The sequence below is a fragment of the Acipenser ruthenus genome, chromosome 12 (assembly GCF_902713425.1).
Source record: "Acipenser ruthenus chromosome 12, fAciRut3.2 maternal haplotype, whole genome shotgun sequence".
NCBI lineage: Eukaryota > Metazoa > Chordata > Actinopteri > Acipenseriformes > Acipenseridae > Acipenser > Acipenser ruthenus.
In genome coordinates this window covers 7071867-7090616 of record NC_081200.1, presented here as the reverse complement: position 1 = coordinate 7090616, position 18750 = coordinate 7071867, and the positions used below count along the sequence as shown (strand labels likewise).

The following is an 18750-nucleotide window of genomic DNA, read 5'->3' as shown; positions in this document are numbered from 1 at the left end:
GGAAAATATTCCTAATCCCACAATTACCAATCAATGAGATCGTCTGTAGGGGGAAAGTGCGGAGTGACTGAAACAGCAGAGCACAGGCTTGTAATATAGCTCAGTTCATAAATGAAATTAGTTTGGTCTTAATTCAGCCTTCCCCACATCACAATTCAACACGGTTTCAATAGATGTCTGCTCAAGAGGCCCACAGCAGGGGCCCTGCTTAGCTGGGGACCCATAATGCACTGCACTGGCTGGGGATAGTTCACCTCATTGCAACCCCTACTGGTCAGATGGCAAACATTTCCCAGGAACACTGGAGCGATAAGTTGATTGCATTGGTAAATTAAATTGATTAAAAAAAAGAATTGATGAACAACATAAAGAACATCTGTATCTTTGACTGGAAATAAAGAGCCATTGTGTAACACGGCTCTAAGGAACATCATCCCACGAGACAGAAGGAGTATATAGGGGATTGTGGCAAAGTGGTAATTAGTGTGCAGGTGCAAGGCAGGTGCAATGCAGGTGTAGTACTCCAGTAATGAAAGACAGACAACAAAATACGGGTGAAATGGTTTCTGTTTTACTTTATAATCCAAATGGTCTGATGACCGCAACAGTAAACAAAAGGAGGGCTGGCAATACACAGCAAAGTGTATTGCACAGTGAATAAACTCTGGGTTGCAGTCCCGTAAATAATAAACAATAATCCAGACATACACAAAACACAAACACGGTCACAAGTCCAAAGTGAGTGCTGTAGTGATTGCGGTGAAAGTAAAATTGATTCGTGAACTATAGTGCAGTGTTGTCCAGGGTTTAGTGCTGGCCGCTAGTGACAGCTCCGGATCGTGTTAGTCGTCTAATCTATTAAACAAACAAACAGTGGGTTTTAGACAAGACAGACAAAACAAACAAAACACTCAAGGTTCTTTTCAAGTAACACAGGTCCTTTTGTTTTAGCGTAACCAAACTAAGGAACAGATCACCTCGCTATGTCTCCTTATATACCGTCAACCATGACCCCTTGGTTAACGAGTGCACCTGCTCCTCCAATCCGCGGCTGCCACATTGTTTCCCTTCCGGGTCGATGATATAGTGTACCGTAGCTCCGTCCCCTTTCTAGAAGGTCGACTTACACATAACCCTGGGAATTAATTGTCGGGCCATCCAGTCCAGGGCACTCTGTTCCCTTTAAACAGCGCCCTCTCAGGTTGGGAGGGAGAACACCAAGAATCATTCTATCTCTGTCACAGGGATACAGAGGATTGCGATATCCGAAAGGCCTCTATCAATATGCACAAAAATAACCAAACAAACACAAAATGCAGGTGGGGACGAACTGTATCAATCAGAATAGTATGTCTGGTGATCTGCAGGAAGGATTTCCACCAAGCTGAGGGTGTAGACACTTTATTAGGAATCCTCTTCCTACGAAAATGCCCCCCCCCTCCAGAGTAGCTGAGAGACAATTAGCCACAGTCGAATTAGACCTTTACCCTACATTGCATTATGCCCAGCACACATTAGACATATAAAAGTTCCTAAGGTTTAACATGGTTACATTAAATAAAATAATTACATAATGATAAGGTAGGCTACACTAAATATGTATGTAGAGCAAAACTGTAAATGTTAGAAAATGCAATCTGTATCATTGTAATTCCTCTGCCTTCAGTGAAAAATGCAAAAACAAAAAAAAAACCTTTCAACTCCTATTTTAATTATGGAGTTTAAGTTGTCACTCTGCGCCAGCCCCTGCAAATGTTCAACATTATTGTCCATGAACCACTGTCTGGAGTCTTCTGGTGGAAAAAAACAGCATCTAAGATCACTTGGCTTGGAGGGCCGTGGCGGGTTATTGTGGCTAAAAATGGATTCATTAACCTCAGTCTTCAGCTCAAGAAAACTGTCGGACAGTTTCTGGAATCCAGTTATGATGGCCTGCAGTAAATGGGAACAGTGGTGTAGGTTCGTGGACTGCAATAATTTTGACCACAGCAAAACGAGTAATAATAATAATAATAATAATAATAGTAAACTACTGTATATAACATGTCGCTTTAAATCAGATAATAGTCATTTTCAGATACAAACCATACGAGAACAGAAAAAGTACACATTTTTGTATACAAATCATTGTTTCAGGTCGTTTGCTTCTGAAATCCTGTGATGAAATTAGCTCCAGATGGCATAGCAGCAATGTATTTTTGAGTATTTTTAAATTACAAAATACTCAGGCAACTGTATTTTCAATACAAAATCCAAAATATTTATAGTACATTAGCATTTGCATTACAAATTACAATAATGCAAATGTAATACAAAATACGTGACATCGATTTTCAATACTGCCCATCAGTTATGTGACTAGGGTAGTCAGTATACTGATGTGGAAAACTGAAACGTGGTAGGGACATGCAGCAAATGACGTGCAACACTAGGACAAGCACCAGTGGTCATGTAACTGTTGAGGAAAGAGTTCAATTTTGATTCTGTACCTACTTGGGGGGTTGGGTGAATATGCGGTGACGTCACGATAACGTTATTTTAAAATTACGTACGTTGGTTGTGAGCGGTGCGGAGGAGGAGACAGAGACTTGCGCAAGTTCTGTATTCATTATTAACCACGTACCCAGCGGCGCTGCAGTCCCATAGTGCAGTGCGTTTTTACATAGCCATCTTGTGTCGAGTGAGAAGAGGAAGGGAGGCAGTTTGTGAAATTCAGTTCCCTTGAGTCTGTGAAAAAGAGAAGAGTGAAGAGCGAAGAGTCCGGGAAAGCTGTATAACTGTCTTTACTGTCCTTCCTAACAGCTGAGACCTCCAGCTTCCACTGAGAAAGACGTTGAAATTATACTCTGTCAACAGAATGTCGTACATGCTAATTCCCAGGTAAAAAAAGTGTTATAAAAAGGAGAGTTGAGTAGAGCGGGCCCGCCTCAGACTAAAGTAGCTGCTGCAGCTGGGGATCTATATCTGCGACAGCGGCCTGCTGACAACTCGGGAGCCGGGTGATCAGCTGACTGAGCAGGCCGGCTTTTGAGAAGAGAAGAAAAGAAAGCTACGATCGGAAAGAGAAGAGGTAGAGGCGGAACTGCACGACTGGAGTAGAGAAGGTTGGACCATATATGTTTTTTTTGAAGTCGTAAGAGCAACAGGAGGAAAGAGGAAGGAAGATGCTGTATAACCGTGTTGCTAACAGTTATACACTGTGAAATCGTTATCTATTTTTGTTTTCGTTTTCGTAGACTGTATACACTTTATCATAATCGGGGAGTGTGGAGTCATTTATTTTGTCGGTCTCAAAATGTCAAAAATGCCGGCGAAAAAGAAGAGCTGTTTTCAGATCACAAGTGTCACCCAGGCTCAGGTGGCTGCTAGCAGCATCACTGACGATACTGAGAGTTTAGATGACCCGGACGAATCGAGGACTGAGGACGTCTCATCGGAAATCTTTGATGTCTCCAGGGCTACAGATTTGGAGCCAGAGGAAGTTTGCGAGAGAAGTTCGTCTGAAGAAACCTTAAATAATGTTGGGGAGACCGAAGCCTCTGGTGCGATTACACCGAATATACCTCAAGATGGGCAGGCAGTGGCATTAAGAAGCACAGTCTTGACAGCTCATTCCGGCGTTCCCAATGTTAATCCACAAGTTTTGGGACTAGGAGGAACGTCAGCCCAGCCCCCTGCTGCTTCGGTTGGGGGTCTGCAACAGTCTACACCAGCAGCTAGCACTGGAGGGTCCGCTAATGTGGTAGTAGTCACGTCCCAGTCTCCTCCCCCCACTGCCGCCGCCGCTTCTACTACTACAACTTGCAGTTCACGTTTCAGGGTCATCAAACTTGATCATGGTACAGGAGAACCCTTCAGGAGGGGCAGATGGACTTGCATGGAATTCTATGAAAGAGATTCCGAAGGCTCTATAATTACCAGGACTGTGGATAGCATGAGGCATGCTACTACTTTGGAACACAGCACAGATAGGGATAGTGGTCTTGGTGCCACTGGCGGTTCTGTTGTGGGCCCTGCCGCACACTCAATGCAGGGACCTGATTCTACAGCTGACAGTTCATTTGCTGCTGTTTCCCACTCGCAACAGGCTGACCAGAGCAGCCAGCCCTCTCAGCAGCAAGGTTACGGCATGGTGCTTCAGACTGCCAGTGGAACTATGGCACAAGGTGCGTTTCAGCCTCTTGCCTATTCCAATCCTGCTGTTCCTGGCATCCAGCAAAATGTTGTACCAACACAGCAGGCACAGGTCAATGTGCCGCCTGCTACTGGACAAATCCCCCTTGGACACAATGGAATGAGCATGCAGCATCAAAGTGTAACAATGCAACAGGCTGGCATGCCCGTGCCTTCTCAGCATCAGCAGGTGCAGAATCCACCCAGTATACCACCAGTGTCTCAGCCCCAGCAGTTTGCATATTCAGTTCAGCCCCAGCAGCTCCCCCCTGCACACCTGTTGCCAAGCCAGCCCTCTACCCTACCCAGCAGTCAGCCGGATTACCGACAGCACCTGCATCTGCAAAGCGCCCCAGGATCAACAGCACAGACCCTCCTGGTTTCCAGTCTTCCGGTGGGCCAGCCAGTCAGCCAGGGTCCCTCGCCAGTCATGACGCCTGCTGCCAGCGGGGCCCAAGTGTTGGGACTGCCAGCTCAGACTGGTGAATCAGCTGGGCAAGGCACTGGAGTCATGCAAGGCAGTCAGTCAGCTCCTGCTCAGGGAGTCCTGCAGCAGCAAGGAGGTGTGGTGCAGCAAGGTGTAGGAACAGTGCCTGGCGTTGTGCAACTGCAGCAGCAGCAGCAGCAGGCTATGAGTCAGCATCAGGCTCCCGGGGTGGGTGGAAGCAGTCAACTCTTGGGCCTCCACCCAGGGGTCCTTGGCGTCCAAAACGTGCCTGCCGTTGTGCCCAGTACTGGTATTTTGAGTGGGTCAACAAGTGTGCCCGGTGTGTCCAGCAATCCTGTCACTATGCCAAATGTTACCACAACGATAGGACAATCCAATATGATGAGTCAATCGCAGGCCTCCAGGGTTGCAAACTTAGCCCAGGCTGGAGGGTCTGGCTTGCAAGGGCTACCAAGTGTAGCCTCAAACCTGCCCCAGTTCAATTTCGGCCAGTTCCAGGCCCAAACCCAATCTGTCGTCAGCCAGGTGGATGAGAACCGAAGGAATTCTGATGTCCTACCTCAGCCTCCTGTAATTTCTGGAAAAGATCTTATAAAGCCTTTCATTCCTGAGCCCCTGCATCTGTCAGCAGCCACCCCCATGAACAGCATAACAACAACAGTGTTTGGCATACCCATTACCATTGATGGGGATGAAGACAGGTACGTGTGCTTTTTATTTTAGATTTCATGAAGTCAATAGACATGTTCAAAGCAATAAGTTGAGCACTGCGGATTTAATTCTGCAATTGATTGTTTTTGTCTACCTAAAACAGGAGTTTAAAATAATAAAACACTGTTTAAGAATAGAAAAGTGAATCTTTGGGGTCCTCAGATACCAGGAAAAAAAAGAGGGTTAGTTGATATGGTCTGAACATTTCACTATCAGACATGTGATAGTGCACAATACTTTCTTAAATTAAGATACCCCTTTAAATGTTGAGACCCAATTGTGCATTTTTTATTTACATTCTAGAAACAAGCTGTATGAAGTTGCATTGCAGTGAATTAAAAAAATGACCAATACACAGTTAATTCACAGTTCTGAAAAGGGTGTGTGTCAGATTTGATAATGCTCATCAATGTATAAAGTTACTGTGTAATTAATGGAGCCTTAAATCAACAACCTGAGCATAAACTATAATAGGGAAGGTTACCAATACTGCTGTAGCTGTTTAGAATTCTTAGGAACACACACAATGCATTTGTGGAAGTTAGTCATTTAAGTTTTTGAGGGGAGGAAGACCAGGGATTTAAGAACTGTATTGCATTTTAGCTGTATATTGTATACACACACACACACAGTGATATTGATACTGGTTATTGCTGGATATCAACTTGAGTAGGAATGCAGCCAAACACTGTTGGCACACATTGCGAAAAATATATTGAGCACTTGGTGTTTTTAATTAGTTCTACCAAATGCTGGAGCAAAACCTGCTTCATAAAATTACTCCCCTTTGCTCTTCACTATTCACGTCAGCAAAAACTTTTGCAAATGGATCTTAAAAATATTACTGCTGAGAAGAATTTTGCTGCCGAGCTGAGTCATTTTGAAATCCTACTTATTTATTAAAAATTCTGTTTTACCCATAGTTGAGTTCTAGTCCTTTATTCTGGCAACTCAGATATTTCTGGAAACCAGAAGTATTGATTGTTGGGCCTCATTTATGATTGCGGGCTGAACAGAATAGGAAGTGTGCTTGAAAGAACCATTTTGACTAGTTCCGAGAGGTGAAGGGTTAAGTTCACTTGCCAGAACTTGCTTTCAGATTCTACAGTGCTTCAGTGCTGAGTGATCAAGGGCCTACAGGTCGCTGCCCTGATTATTGGGAGGAGCAGAGCAATGGTTACATTGATTTTTAATGTACATGCACAGTAGTTTCAAAATAATATAATTAACAGTAAGAGTGGTTGACTGTCGGTATTCCTCTGTAGGTCTTAATTCTGAATAACACACACTATGCTGAAAATATTCCTATTGTACCCTACTGCAAGAGATGATTTGAGACATGGTGGTGTATTCCATTTGGGGTTGAAATGTTGCTGTATTCCAGTTTAAAACCCATTCTGTATGATGATTAAAATGTATTGAAATACAGATATTGCTGTTACAGCTCCCTTCATTACTGGATCCTAAATATACAGTAAGCCTAATGAATGCAAATCTGCAGCCCCACATAATGAAGCAGGGGGTTTACGGGAGAAAGCTTTCATGTAACAAAGAAATCTTAGTTCAGATACACTCAAACTACCCAATGTCAAACCTGGCACAAGGACGTAGTTCTGAATGTTAAGTATTTATTTTAATTATTTAAAAAGCTGTATCTGCACATTTGTTAAAACAGGATATCTTTTTTCGGCCACATTTATTTTATTTTCACAATATTTTTTGGAATGGTTATTAAAAAAGAAAAAAAAGGGACTTGTGCTTTTACACCACACACAGTACAAATAAGATGATAATGGTCAAGCCGCCTGAGAACTGAGAAGGCGAAGATAGGGTTACCCTGTTTTTTTAAATCTTGAAATGTTAATGCACAGTGGTTTTGGTATACTATTTTAGGTTTAACAATTGCTGTCTGTTTAACACCGGGGATTTGACAGAAACCAGCAACTAAAGCCCAGAGGCAGAGGTAAACCTAAGGTATGATCAGTTCTCAAATTTTGATTATTGAGAAAGAAGTTACTCATCTGGGTGAGTAGTCAGTGTGTTATCGGGTAATGAGCAGTGTCTGTAGTGTGGCTTGATGGGGACAGATTAGGAAAACTTAATGTTCTAACTAGATACTTCTGGTTGTTAACTGATATAGTTCCATTGAATGAATAGTTCTCTTCCTAATATGTTAATACTTAAGAATTAGAATGCTCATTTTTAAATAGTTGTTGGTGAATACGGCATAAATTGTAAAGTTGTTTTTTTTTTTTTTTAAAAAAGCCACTTTAGTCTTGAGTGGATACAGTATTAAAACAGGTTAAGAAATACATTTTAAGAAGGAGAAAAAGCCTGTTTATCTGGAGTTGAAGTAGTTGCTTTGGTTTTAGTGTTTTCTTAGTGTATTGGTTTATGTAGGTTGTTTAAACGTCCTGTTTCGCTGGCAGCCCCTATATTGGTGGAGCCTTGCCAGGCATGTTGGAATGGAGACAAGAACACAGCTCATTTTTCCAGAGATAGCTGACCTGCATGAACCACACAGGCTGCATTCCAGAAACTATGAATGGCTGTGATTGTGAAGTGTCGGCCACAGCAGCAACTCATTCTCAATACTTGATTGTGGGGGCTCTGCCCTGGGTGTCGTTCACTGTTCAGTTAATGAGCTGTTAAGAGACGACGGTGTTAATTATAGCTATTCATTAATGTAGTCCTGCTTTCTAGTGCTTTTTTTTAATAAATAAAATGTGATGCAGAAGATCCCAATAAACAAATCCCATTCATAGAAAAGTGATGCATCTGTCTAGTTAACAAATATAATAATGTACAGTATCACTCATCCAAAATACAGAAAATCTTTGCTTAGTCTTTTAATGCTGGTATTACTCTCGACAGGAGGCAGACTTCTGAGTTCTTATTTGTTTTAATATTTTAAGAACTGTGGTGTTATGGCATTCAGTTATAGGGCCCCAAAACTCTGGAATGATCTGCCTAGCTCTGTAAGGGAAGCCCCAAGTGTCGCTGCTTTTAAAACAAGATTAAAAACACACTTTTGTAATGTAGCGTTTTTATGGCAAAATCATGTAACTTTTATTATCTGCCTTGTTTTACTGTTCTATGTGTTTTTCTTTTTATTGCTTTTCTTGCATTCTCTTATTATTATTAATGTTTTTATTCATGTGAAGTGCTTTGCAGCAATTTTTGTTGTGAAAGGTGCTATATTAAAAAGATTAATATTGCAGTTTATTGCTGAAAAGTACTGTATACTGCACCAGAGAGGCATAAGGTAAACCCTTTTTTTATGTTAGTTATTAGTTTATATACAGAAGTATTGGCTTTCCTAAAATGACAAGATATTATTTTTTTTAGTTGTTAGATTTTATTAAATATGTTACAAACAAAAAGTCTTTAATTGATACTTAATTTTTTTGTGCTAATTGATATTGAGCATAATCCTTGCACAGTTTAAGTAATTTTGCACTTAAACTTTTTGCCATTAGTAGAACTAAGCTGTATCTCATTAAGTCTGGTAAAAGTGGGTTAAGTCACTTGGAAATTTGATTAAAAAAACTTCCTACTGTTAGGTTTGTTCCTTTTTTTTTCAGCTACAAACTGCCTGTACTAAAAGAGGAAGTACATAATCTCTTGTGTATCATTTGTCTCTACTGTAAGTGACAGCAAAAAGTAAATTAATTATAAATGCTACATAGTATATGTATGTTCACATTTTGTATGACACAAAACACAAATTGTAAAAGTAGATTGATCAACCATTTTGGACCTAGTGACATCGGCATTTACTGCACCAGGTTTTGCTCACATTGATGTCAATATGCATTATTGTCTTGCCTGTGTTCAGTTTCTAATTAACAAGTTTAGTGGTTCAGCGAGAGATAATGCGACTGTGTACCCCGGATTTGTATTTATCTGCAGCATTGTCGCACAGTAAGTGATATAGAAGAATTGTGGGAAACCAGTGATATCCAGGTAAAAGTCACCAAATACCAGGCCAGTCCAGTTTTTAAAGTAATCTCAATGTTGTATTGTCTATGTAAAGTAATGGGTGCGGATACAGAAATACAGGAGTTTAGTTTTCCTTGAATATATAACTAGAATCTGATCACTTTCTACCACTTGTCCCAAGAATTGGCTAACCGCAAATAATGTATAGAGAACAATAATTCAAATAGAGTCTTATTTAAGTATCTCAATTAAAATGTATGTAAATGGCAGTTTGGCTGCGGGAGGTTTAAAATAATGAAGTATGTGTCATGCCATACTTGAGATGAAGTGTGTCTTGGTATAACCTGAAGGAGGGCAAGCCTGTTGGTTAATGTGAGGTCTCTGACCTCCTTGCTTCTGTACCTTAACCTGGGTGGCCAAATGGCTGCACTGGCTTTTAGTTAATTATTGGTTTTAAATAAGGAAAGCTAACATTACAAAAGTAAATACAAACATTTAATAAGACTGTTTTAAAATTTAAAAAATCAGCAAAACCAGATTTGCAGTCATTTTAAAATGGTGGTTTTCAGTTCAAAGGGTTCTGTGCTCTTAGGTGTGTACCCAGAACTACTTGTATATGGTTGAGTCAGTGCCACTATAATGTAGGATTAGGACAGGCACATTCACTTTAAAATCACAACGCTGTAAAATGACTTTACTTTTATAGACTGGATGTTCATTCACTATTCAGTGTGACTTCCTTCCAAGAAATATGCTGCATAGTCAAATAAAAGTACATAAATACAAAATGGATGCGTTAATTACACACCTAAATGTCATGCTTACTTCAGGCACTGAACTACAGTTTATTTAATACTGTATTTATAAGCTACTTGGCTTTTTTCACCTCCCCTTTTGAAGCTCTTATATTTAAATTCCCTTTCATGTGCAGTCGTTGTTTGCTTGTTTCTTCAGATGCAGCATGCAATAAGTATGTAAAGGGGTAGAGATTCATGTGATCAATTGCAGGCCAGACAAAGAGCTTGAAAAATAGGAGTGCCTCCACTTGATTCTTGATTATTAGTCTGTTTGGTTTTAAACTACTGTAGCAGTCACATGAATTCAGCAAATGTTTTACCAAGTGCTAGCGTTTCTGTGTAAACAAAAAGTGGAATGTATGTGCTGAAAAATGTAATTCATATACGTTCATGTTGGTAAACGAGTGATAACGAAGGATTTGAAATCCACGCCACTTTAAATTACAAAAATAAAATAAAAAATAAAAATGCATGTATTGATGATAGACCTTTGAATCAACTTCTTATCTGCAGCGTTGTATTCAGTACTCCTGCATGTAAAGAGTATTAAGAAAAAAATGTATAAGTGGAAAAATCAGCTCTTTTATTGAGGGGAAATATATATTTTAGAAAAAAATAAAAATAATTTTCAACCAGTATCCCCTCCCTGCTATTGCACACAGCTGAGTTACTGTACAGTTAATTGCCATTCTGCGGGTTGCATGGCACCTTCAGATACATAGTGCTGGAATAAATCATGCACACCCTTTGATGTTTGATATGCAAGTCCTGCCACAGCCAGTTAGTGTCTAGCAAACATCCAGCTTTGCACATCAAATGTGAAAAAGGAGAGAAACAGTACGCTGTGAAATAGGATTGATTAAGAAACTTTAAGTAGATTATCTTATTTGTCAAATATATCAAGTTGGCCCAATGTATTGTCTGTCAAATTCCACCACGATCCTGTATGCAAGTATTAACATTTCTTTTATAATGTAAACTATTGTGTACGCCATATATCCTGTTTTGCTGCTCACCCAGCAGAAATATGAGAAATTAGATGGTGGTTTGAGTCAGAGGAAAATGACTAAGGCAAGCGCATACAGTATTAGTAATTGGTTTCCACTGACACTTCCTTCCCAACTAATTGCTTTAAACTCATAATTCATTAAAAATATAGCTTTATTTACCATTTCAAGCTATATATGCAGGTATTTCTTTATATAGATATAGATCTCTATCATATATAACTGATCAATATCAGTGCGTCTGCAAGCAGGTGAATATCTTGGTTTTTCTTGTAAATATATGATATCGGAAGGAATATACCAGTAAATCTAAAACTTAATTTCTAGGAATAAATGCAGTTTGATGCGTTCAGAGGTATGCTGGCATGTTATGAACAGTACTCATGAATGACTAACTGGAACGTTGCCAGTGAGCTGACAAACACAGAGCTGGAATTTCAAAGTGGCACAGCAAGCATTTTTATTGTTTGAAATCAACCAATAAATTACACTGGGTAAAAGTTTCAAACTCTTATTGAGGACAAACAGTTTGGTTACTTTTGTAACTGACAAGCAGGTATGAAATGGTAAAGTTATTTTTAACTGTGACAAATTAGTAGTTTGAGTTGTGCAGTCCTTCAGTACTGTGGTAAACTAGTTTATGAAATGTGGTGTTTTGTTTTGTTTTTTTTTAAATCTGATAACATTTGCAGGCTTGCGGATGTATCGTATGTCAAAGCAGAACTGTTTCCTGTCTACAAACCTAATATAACACTTCCTCTTCCTGTCCACATCATGAATGCTGTTGCATAAAAGCAGCAGGTTTTTGAACCTGGCATCAAGTGTGTGTCTTTTGTTAAAAGATTTCAGTCTGTTTCCAAATATTTGTCATTTTAGCACTTTTTCCTCTAGGATGAGTAATACTTGGCCTAGCATTTGTAGGGGGTTGGGCAGTGCATATGCTTAATATTCTTGAAACATTAAGGGAGAGATAGATTATGTGGGGTATACTTAGGGCTTCTGTTTTTCAGGTTTTATTAATTGTATTTTTCAGTACTTATTTTTAGCTATTTTCAAGTTTTTTGGGGGCTTTCGTTTTTGATATACTGTATGAAATAAGTGTTTTCGGTTACTTTCCAAAATGCTTGAGCGTTTTTTTGTGTGTCAAAATATGTATAGTAACTCGACAATACTTGCACACATAAGTTGTACCTTCTTTCCTTTGCTGTCTTCCATAATGAAATCCCTATGGTCACGGACACATTCTTCTGGGGTTTTTGTGTGTAGGCATTTTTTACATTTTGCCACAATTCTGTTTTAAATTCTCCGTATCTTAACTGTAATACAGCTTTAAATCCCGCTAACAAGCCTCCATCCTGATTGTAATCTTGTTTTAAATCTCGCAAGCGGAGTCTGCAATAGAAATGTAGGAATGTGCTGTCACTCAGTAATTTGGGGTGGGTTTAAAGTATTCAGAACTAATCGATGGTAGATACGTCAGGAAGGTGGGACACTGCCCAGCAGCACAGGGAAATGTATTTATTATTATTTTTGTAGTAGGTTTTATTTATTTATTTTTTATGTGAAAAGGGTAAAGTCAACGTGAATAGATTAACAATTTCCACAATTTTTCCGTTGTGTATTGGCTATCCACTGATTAAATTTTTTTGTATCTGGGCTGTTTTATCGGTTAAAAACAGAAACCGGAAGCCCTCGGTATACTGTAGCAAATTTTACCAAGACCGAATTAGAAAAAAAGAGTCTATATAAATGTTTATTTGTTCTTTTCTGTTATTTTAAATTATAAGGATTATATTGAATTTTTTTTTTTATATAAAGTTCTTGATCTTTTGTGTAAAGGGGGAAAAGTGCATGTCTTTCAAAAAGACTTGTACTAGATTATTTTTGTGTGATTTTCTTCACTTCCCTCCTTCTTTCTGTTTGGTTCTTGACTATGCAGGAATCCATCAACTGCTTTCTACCAAGCATTTCCTTGTAACAAGTTACGGAATTCAAAGAAGCCCTGTAATAGGTATGAGTGTATATTGCAGTGTGTGTAGAAGAGGACTTGAGTCTGGGTGTGCATGGAACGCATGGCATTCAGAGTATCTCGCCTTGCTGGCTTAATAGACAACTTTTTTTTTTTGTACTGACCGTTTTATTATTACTGAGTCAGCAACAGGTAAACATCTGTCTTGAACCATCTTGAACACACTAATGCAGCTAATTGTACACTATCAATAATAAATTAGCTAATATACTACTGACAATGATCAGATTAGTCTGCCCAACTAAGTACTGCATGGTAACTTGGTTAAATAAATTGTAGTCTGTGAACATCTGGTGAAATAACTTTGCAATAAATGAGTCATGTACTTTTACTGGAACTATTTCAGTGATTTTATTTCTCAATACTAATAGATTGTATTTGCCAGTCAGATATAACTGGATTTGTCTAATTACCTAATGGTTAGCTCGGGGGCTGCTTAAGGGAGTGTTTAGCTTAGTGACTTTCCAGGACCTTTGAAATGTTTAGAAAATTGGTCAAATACTGAGGGTATTGCCCTGTTTAATAAAACAATGTGTGATGACCTGCTGACATTAAATGTTCATTGATCCAGCTATTTGTGCTTTTTACAATAGATTTGATTAGAATTAATAGCATGGATCTGTACATGATTTTGCATGTTTTCTTGTTAGACTTGATAACTTGGTTTTTAACTCGAGGTTAAGAAATGGGGTACTGTGTCCATATGTTAAATATAAATAAATATAGTGGTCCAGGGTTCTGGGCTGTGTCTTTGAATCAAGCACAAGCAATCCTTTAAACACCTTTAAAATCTGTTGGATTCTAGTGATCGCTCTTGTATCGAAACTCAGTACAGATCAGCCTGTACTGCATGTAGAGCATTAAGTCACTGCTGTGTAGTTTATTAGACAAGTGTATATAAAATGTAGGAGGTTAAGATATATGAAAGATTACTGCAAAAAAAAAAAAAAATGTGCATACAGGAAGTTGAGGTTTACCATTCCTGCATCAACGTTCTCAATGAACACAAAGGATGTTTTAAAAATAGCTTTAAAAATACCATTTTGTCCTTTTGGATCACTGATTTTTATTTTTGGGAGAAGATTTATTGTTATTAAATCTTTTTTTAAGATCTGTGTTTCAGGGGCTGCTTGTTTAACTATGTAACATCTGTAGCCCATCTCCTCTCAATGAGGCAGGATGTTTGTCATTAACTGCTTGAAGGTACACAAACTACATGCTTCAAATGTACTACAATACAGTATGTGAAAGTTGTTTGCAGGTTAGAATGAAAAGTCAAACTGGCACTGTACCACAGATATAGACACGCACGGTGATCAAGATCTATAAAAATACATACTTCACCGTGACCTCAATCTTTACTGCTCCCCCACCAATTACAGTCACTGTAACAACACTTGCTAATAGATGTCTGGGTTAAAACCAAAACACTGCAAGTGCCTTTTATATGTGGCTTTTTAGACAAGTCTCTCGAAATAATTTACTACCGAACCAACATCAAGTGACAATGAGATTGGGTTGAGCAGTACTGTGGGTGAGTCTCAAACACTAAGAAAATGTAATTACATTTGTGGAAATCTATTCATAATTAGTTTCACCATAATGACAAAATGCTTACCTAATACTACTACTTGACATTTATCAAACCAATATTTAGATGGCAGAAGTAAGATGTTTTATTACATTTTTTTATCTTTTTTTTTTTACAGTGGCCTCAGATTCTTCTCAATACACTGCATAGCTCCTTTCATTTATTGGTAAACCTCAAAAATCATGGAAGTGATTTGTTTAAAAAGTACAGTAAGGTTAAACCAGGGAAAGGTATGCATGATATTCCACATCTTGGTGTGCTTTTTATATTCTCGCGGTGACTCAAGTTGCTATCTTCTTTTGTTGTACATATAGCTGGTACTACCAGAGCATTATTATATATTAAACTCTGGTATATTTTAAATAAATTTTCTTCATTTGTAAAAAAAAATATTGAATACACTCTATCAAAGTGAACCACACTTGTGTTTAAATTTGATACCCACAAACAAAACTGTCCTTCACAACTTTAATCACTTAACGTAAACTCAGGAAGTAAAACTAACAGAAACTAAGATCAGTAGATTACCATTATGGCTAATGATGAATAGTTTCAATTCAATTGATCAGCATGTCAATTGCTATTAGTTGCTTATGAGGTGTGCCTGTTAATATATATATTGTTATGTTTCCATGCACATGATCTGTGAATGGTAATAGGATACTGTGTTGTCTAACAAGTTATGTTTAAAAAGGGTGGGATTTAAAATACAAAAAAAACAGTTTGAGTCTTGCCAAACCTCATTTAGAGAGACCTGTTTAGGCTCCTTTCTGTTGCCAACTTTTGCTGTTCCTGACGCATTGTGTGTTGTGTTAACCTGCACCTTAAGGCAAACCTAAAGGTTTGTCATTTTTTCCTGCCAATAATGTAGAAAAATTGATGTAAAAAAAAAAAAAAAAAAAGCTAAAGTTAGATTATAACAAGTAGGTCTAAGCAAATTTCTGTGCATCAGCAAAGAGAGAGGTTAAGTCTTTGACTTCTATTGACTTCTTCATTGCATTACAGTAAAAGATCTGAACGAACACTTAACCCCCCAGCTGTTGCCACAATGGGAAGATGTGGAATAGTCTGCAAGAAAAGCCCACACCCTGTCCCCAAACATGCATTTATCCCAACAAATTAAAAAGTCAAAGATCTTAAAAGTCAGGGAGAAAAATCAATGTATTTAATTGTATTGAAGCAGTTACTTAATTAACCTGACAAACAATGGCAATCCATCAAATACATCTAAAACACACCTTATTCTAACTGTCCTCACCTGAGGCAAGAGACTGAAACAATTTAATCAAAGCACCAAGGCCGCTGTCCCTCCTGGTTTTTGTTCCAACTGTACCCTAAATTACTTAATTTGGCCAATTAAGTACTTTATTAGAAGCTTAATTGGTCCAATTAATCAATTTAGTGTACAGAGAACAAAACATTAAAACAGCGGTCCTCCTGGACCAGGTTTGAGTAGTCCTGATCTAGTGTAACTGTACAATATCCTTCCAGTGGAAACAAGACAATATAAACCACTAGATGGTGCTACTAGTTATATTTCTGGTACAATGTGGCCAAGCCCTGCTTATCTGTGTAGACTTTTCTGTTTATTAATTTTGCTTAAATTCAGTAAGCTTTTTAAAGGTTACTCATTGTAATTCGCACAGTACAAGGTGTCTCCCTTTTTTCGCCCCTTATTTTTTTGGGAATGACAGAGTTAATCCATGTCAAGGTAAATGGAAACACAAGTTTCTTTCTCGACATCTCTTGGGTGTGAGATTATTGTCCTCCAGCTATTGCACACTGCAAATATCTTTTCCAGCTGTTGTACATTTAAATTCCAGTCTCTGGTTCAGATTTTTAAAATTAGGCTTTATACAAGAAAAGTTATGTTTTAAGGGTAAGGACAGGAGATTTGTTCTTTTAAGGTTAATGTGAAACAGTAAAAGTCCTGGTGTTTTCCTAATTATTATTAATTCCAGTGCAGTTATACTTGAAGAACAAAATGTGCATACATTCACATTATACCTCAGAAAATAGTGTAACTAATCAGTTTTAGATGTGGATATACGTGTGTGTATTTATCACCTACAATTAATGTTACACTTAATGTTATACAGTTTGAAGGCATAATATTTATGTGTCATTTGTCTTCTCTGTAATAAAGCATTGCAGGTACTGATGATTTGTAAAAATTGAGATTTATGCAAGTCTGTCATTAGGCCATCAGTAAACCATTGTCCCAAACTGGGTGTTTTCATATTATTCACCAACCAATGATGGGGGATGCAACATCTTAGTAAGTTAAATACACCACAGAAAGAGGGCAGTAGCATGCAGTTGTAGTCAAAAGTCGACATACCCCAATGGAAATCTATAATTTTTAGAAATTTCTTGAAAACAAATAATTATAGGAAAAATCTTTTATAGCAAAAGTTTTTTTTTTGCAAAAATGCTAATTCAAAAGTATTCATACCCTGACAAGGAAAATGAAATCAATAGCTAGTTGAGGCACCTTTAGCAATAATAACCTCTATTAAACAATTAGGATATTTGTCAGTGAACTTTAGGCATGATTCTTCAGTGATTTTTGACCATTCTTCAATGCAAAATTGTTCCAGTTCATTCAAATTCCAAGGACTTCTCTTGTGCACAGCCTTCTTCAACTCATACCAAAGATTTTCAATCGGATTTAGATCGAGACTTTGACTAGGCCATTCCAGAACCTTGATTTTATTCTTCTTTAACCATTCTGAAGTAGATTTTGATTTGTGCTTTGGATCAGTGTCGTGTTGGAACGTCCAGTTGCACTTTAAACCAAGTTTTGTAGCGGAGGGTTTGCAGATGATTGGCCAATATCTTTCTGGTATGCTATGGAATCCATTTTATGTATTGGAACAAAATTTCCTGTGCCATTAGAGGAAAAACAACCTCATAGAAGGATATCCAAATGTAACGACTATCAGCGTGACTAAATAGCTCGATTTCTGTTTCGCCACTCCACAAAACCTTTGACCAGAACTCCTATCCATCATTCAAATGCCATTTTGCAAACTTTAAGCGATTGTCCTTGTGTCGTTTTCCTAAGAGTGGCTTTTTCCTTGGCCTGTGACCATTGAGACCTTCACCATGCAGTACTCGACCTATGGTTGAAATGGAAACCCCAGTCCCACTTGCAGACTATTCACTTTGAGTATCTTTGTCAGTCAATCTCGGATTGTTATTAACCTTCCTCACAATTCCTATACTTGTTCTTGGTGAAGAAATCTTCTCTCTTCCAGACCAAGGGAGCGTTGTGACAGTGCCATGAGTCTTGTACGTCTTGATAATAGAAACAATTGTTGAAATTGGGATGCTCAAATGCTTGGAAATCTTTTTGTATCCTTCTCCAGCTTTATGACAATTTAATAATATTTTGCCTAAGGTCTTCAGATAGCTCTTTACTTTTGGCCATATTGACTGATTGGTAATGACAGCAATCATCCTATGCCTAACCCTTTTATACTCTCTAAGAATGTTCACCTACAATCCAGCATTTTCTAGACTTTTCTAGAATTAAGTTCTGCATTATCATATTGAAATTTCTAGCACCTTGCAGACAATACTATCATAGCATCAAAGGGTATGAGTAATTTTTTTTTTCCTCATTTCACAAGTAAAACTTTTGCTACAAAAGATTTTTCCTAAAATTATTTTTGAGAAATTTCTAGAAATTATAAATTTCCATTGGGGTATGCAAACTTTTGATTACAACTGTATTGTCGATACTTTCATTGCAAAAGTTATTGTATTTCTTGCTCTTATTGTAACACTTTAAATGTATTTGCTTACGATTGTAAGTCGCCCTGGATAAGGGCGTCTGCTAAGAAATAAATAATAATAATAATAATAATAATAATCTGAGAGCTAAGTTTAGTGAATGGCAGTTTATTTTACTGCAGTCAAGTAAGCTGCACTACATTTTAAATTCTCAAAATGTTTGTTTTTCTCAACAGTACACACTTCCTGTGTTTTTATGCATTCTATTTTTAACATTTAGCAATGTTGCACGTTACATTTACTGCTGTATTTAT

General features: G+C 38.0%; 1 protein-coding gene across 1 annotated transcript in view; it reads left to right on the top strand.

Moving 5' to 3' along the window:
- Window positions 1-2559: 2559 nt before the first annotated feature.
- LOC117416491 (TSC22 domain family protein 2-like) overlaps window positions 2560-18750 on the top strand; it is a 23722-nt gene continuing 7531 nt past the window's right edge. The window contains exon 1 of the mRNA XM_034027600.3: window positions 2560-5322. Coding sequence (XP_033883491.2) covers window positions 3296-5322 — 2027 coding nt within the window. The 5' untranslated portion in view covers window positions 2560-3295. The remainder of the gene's footprint in view (window positions 5323-18750) is intronic.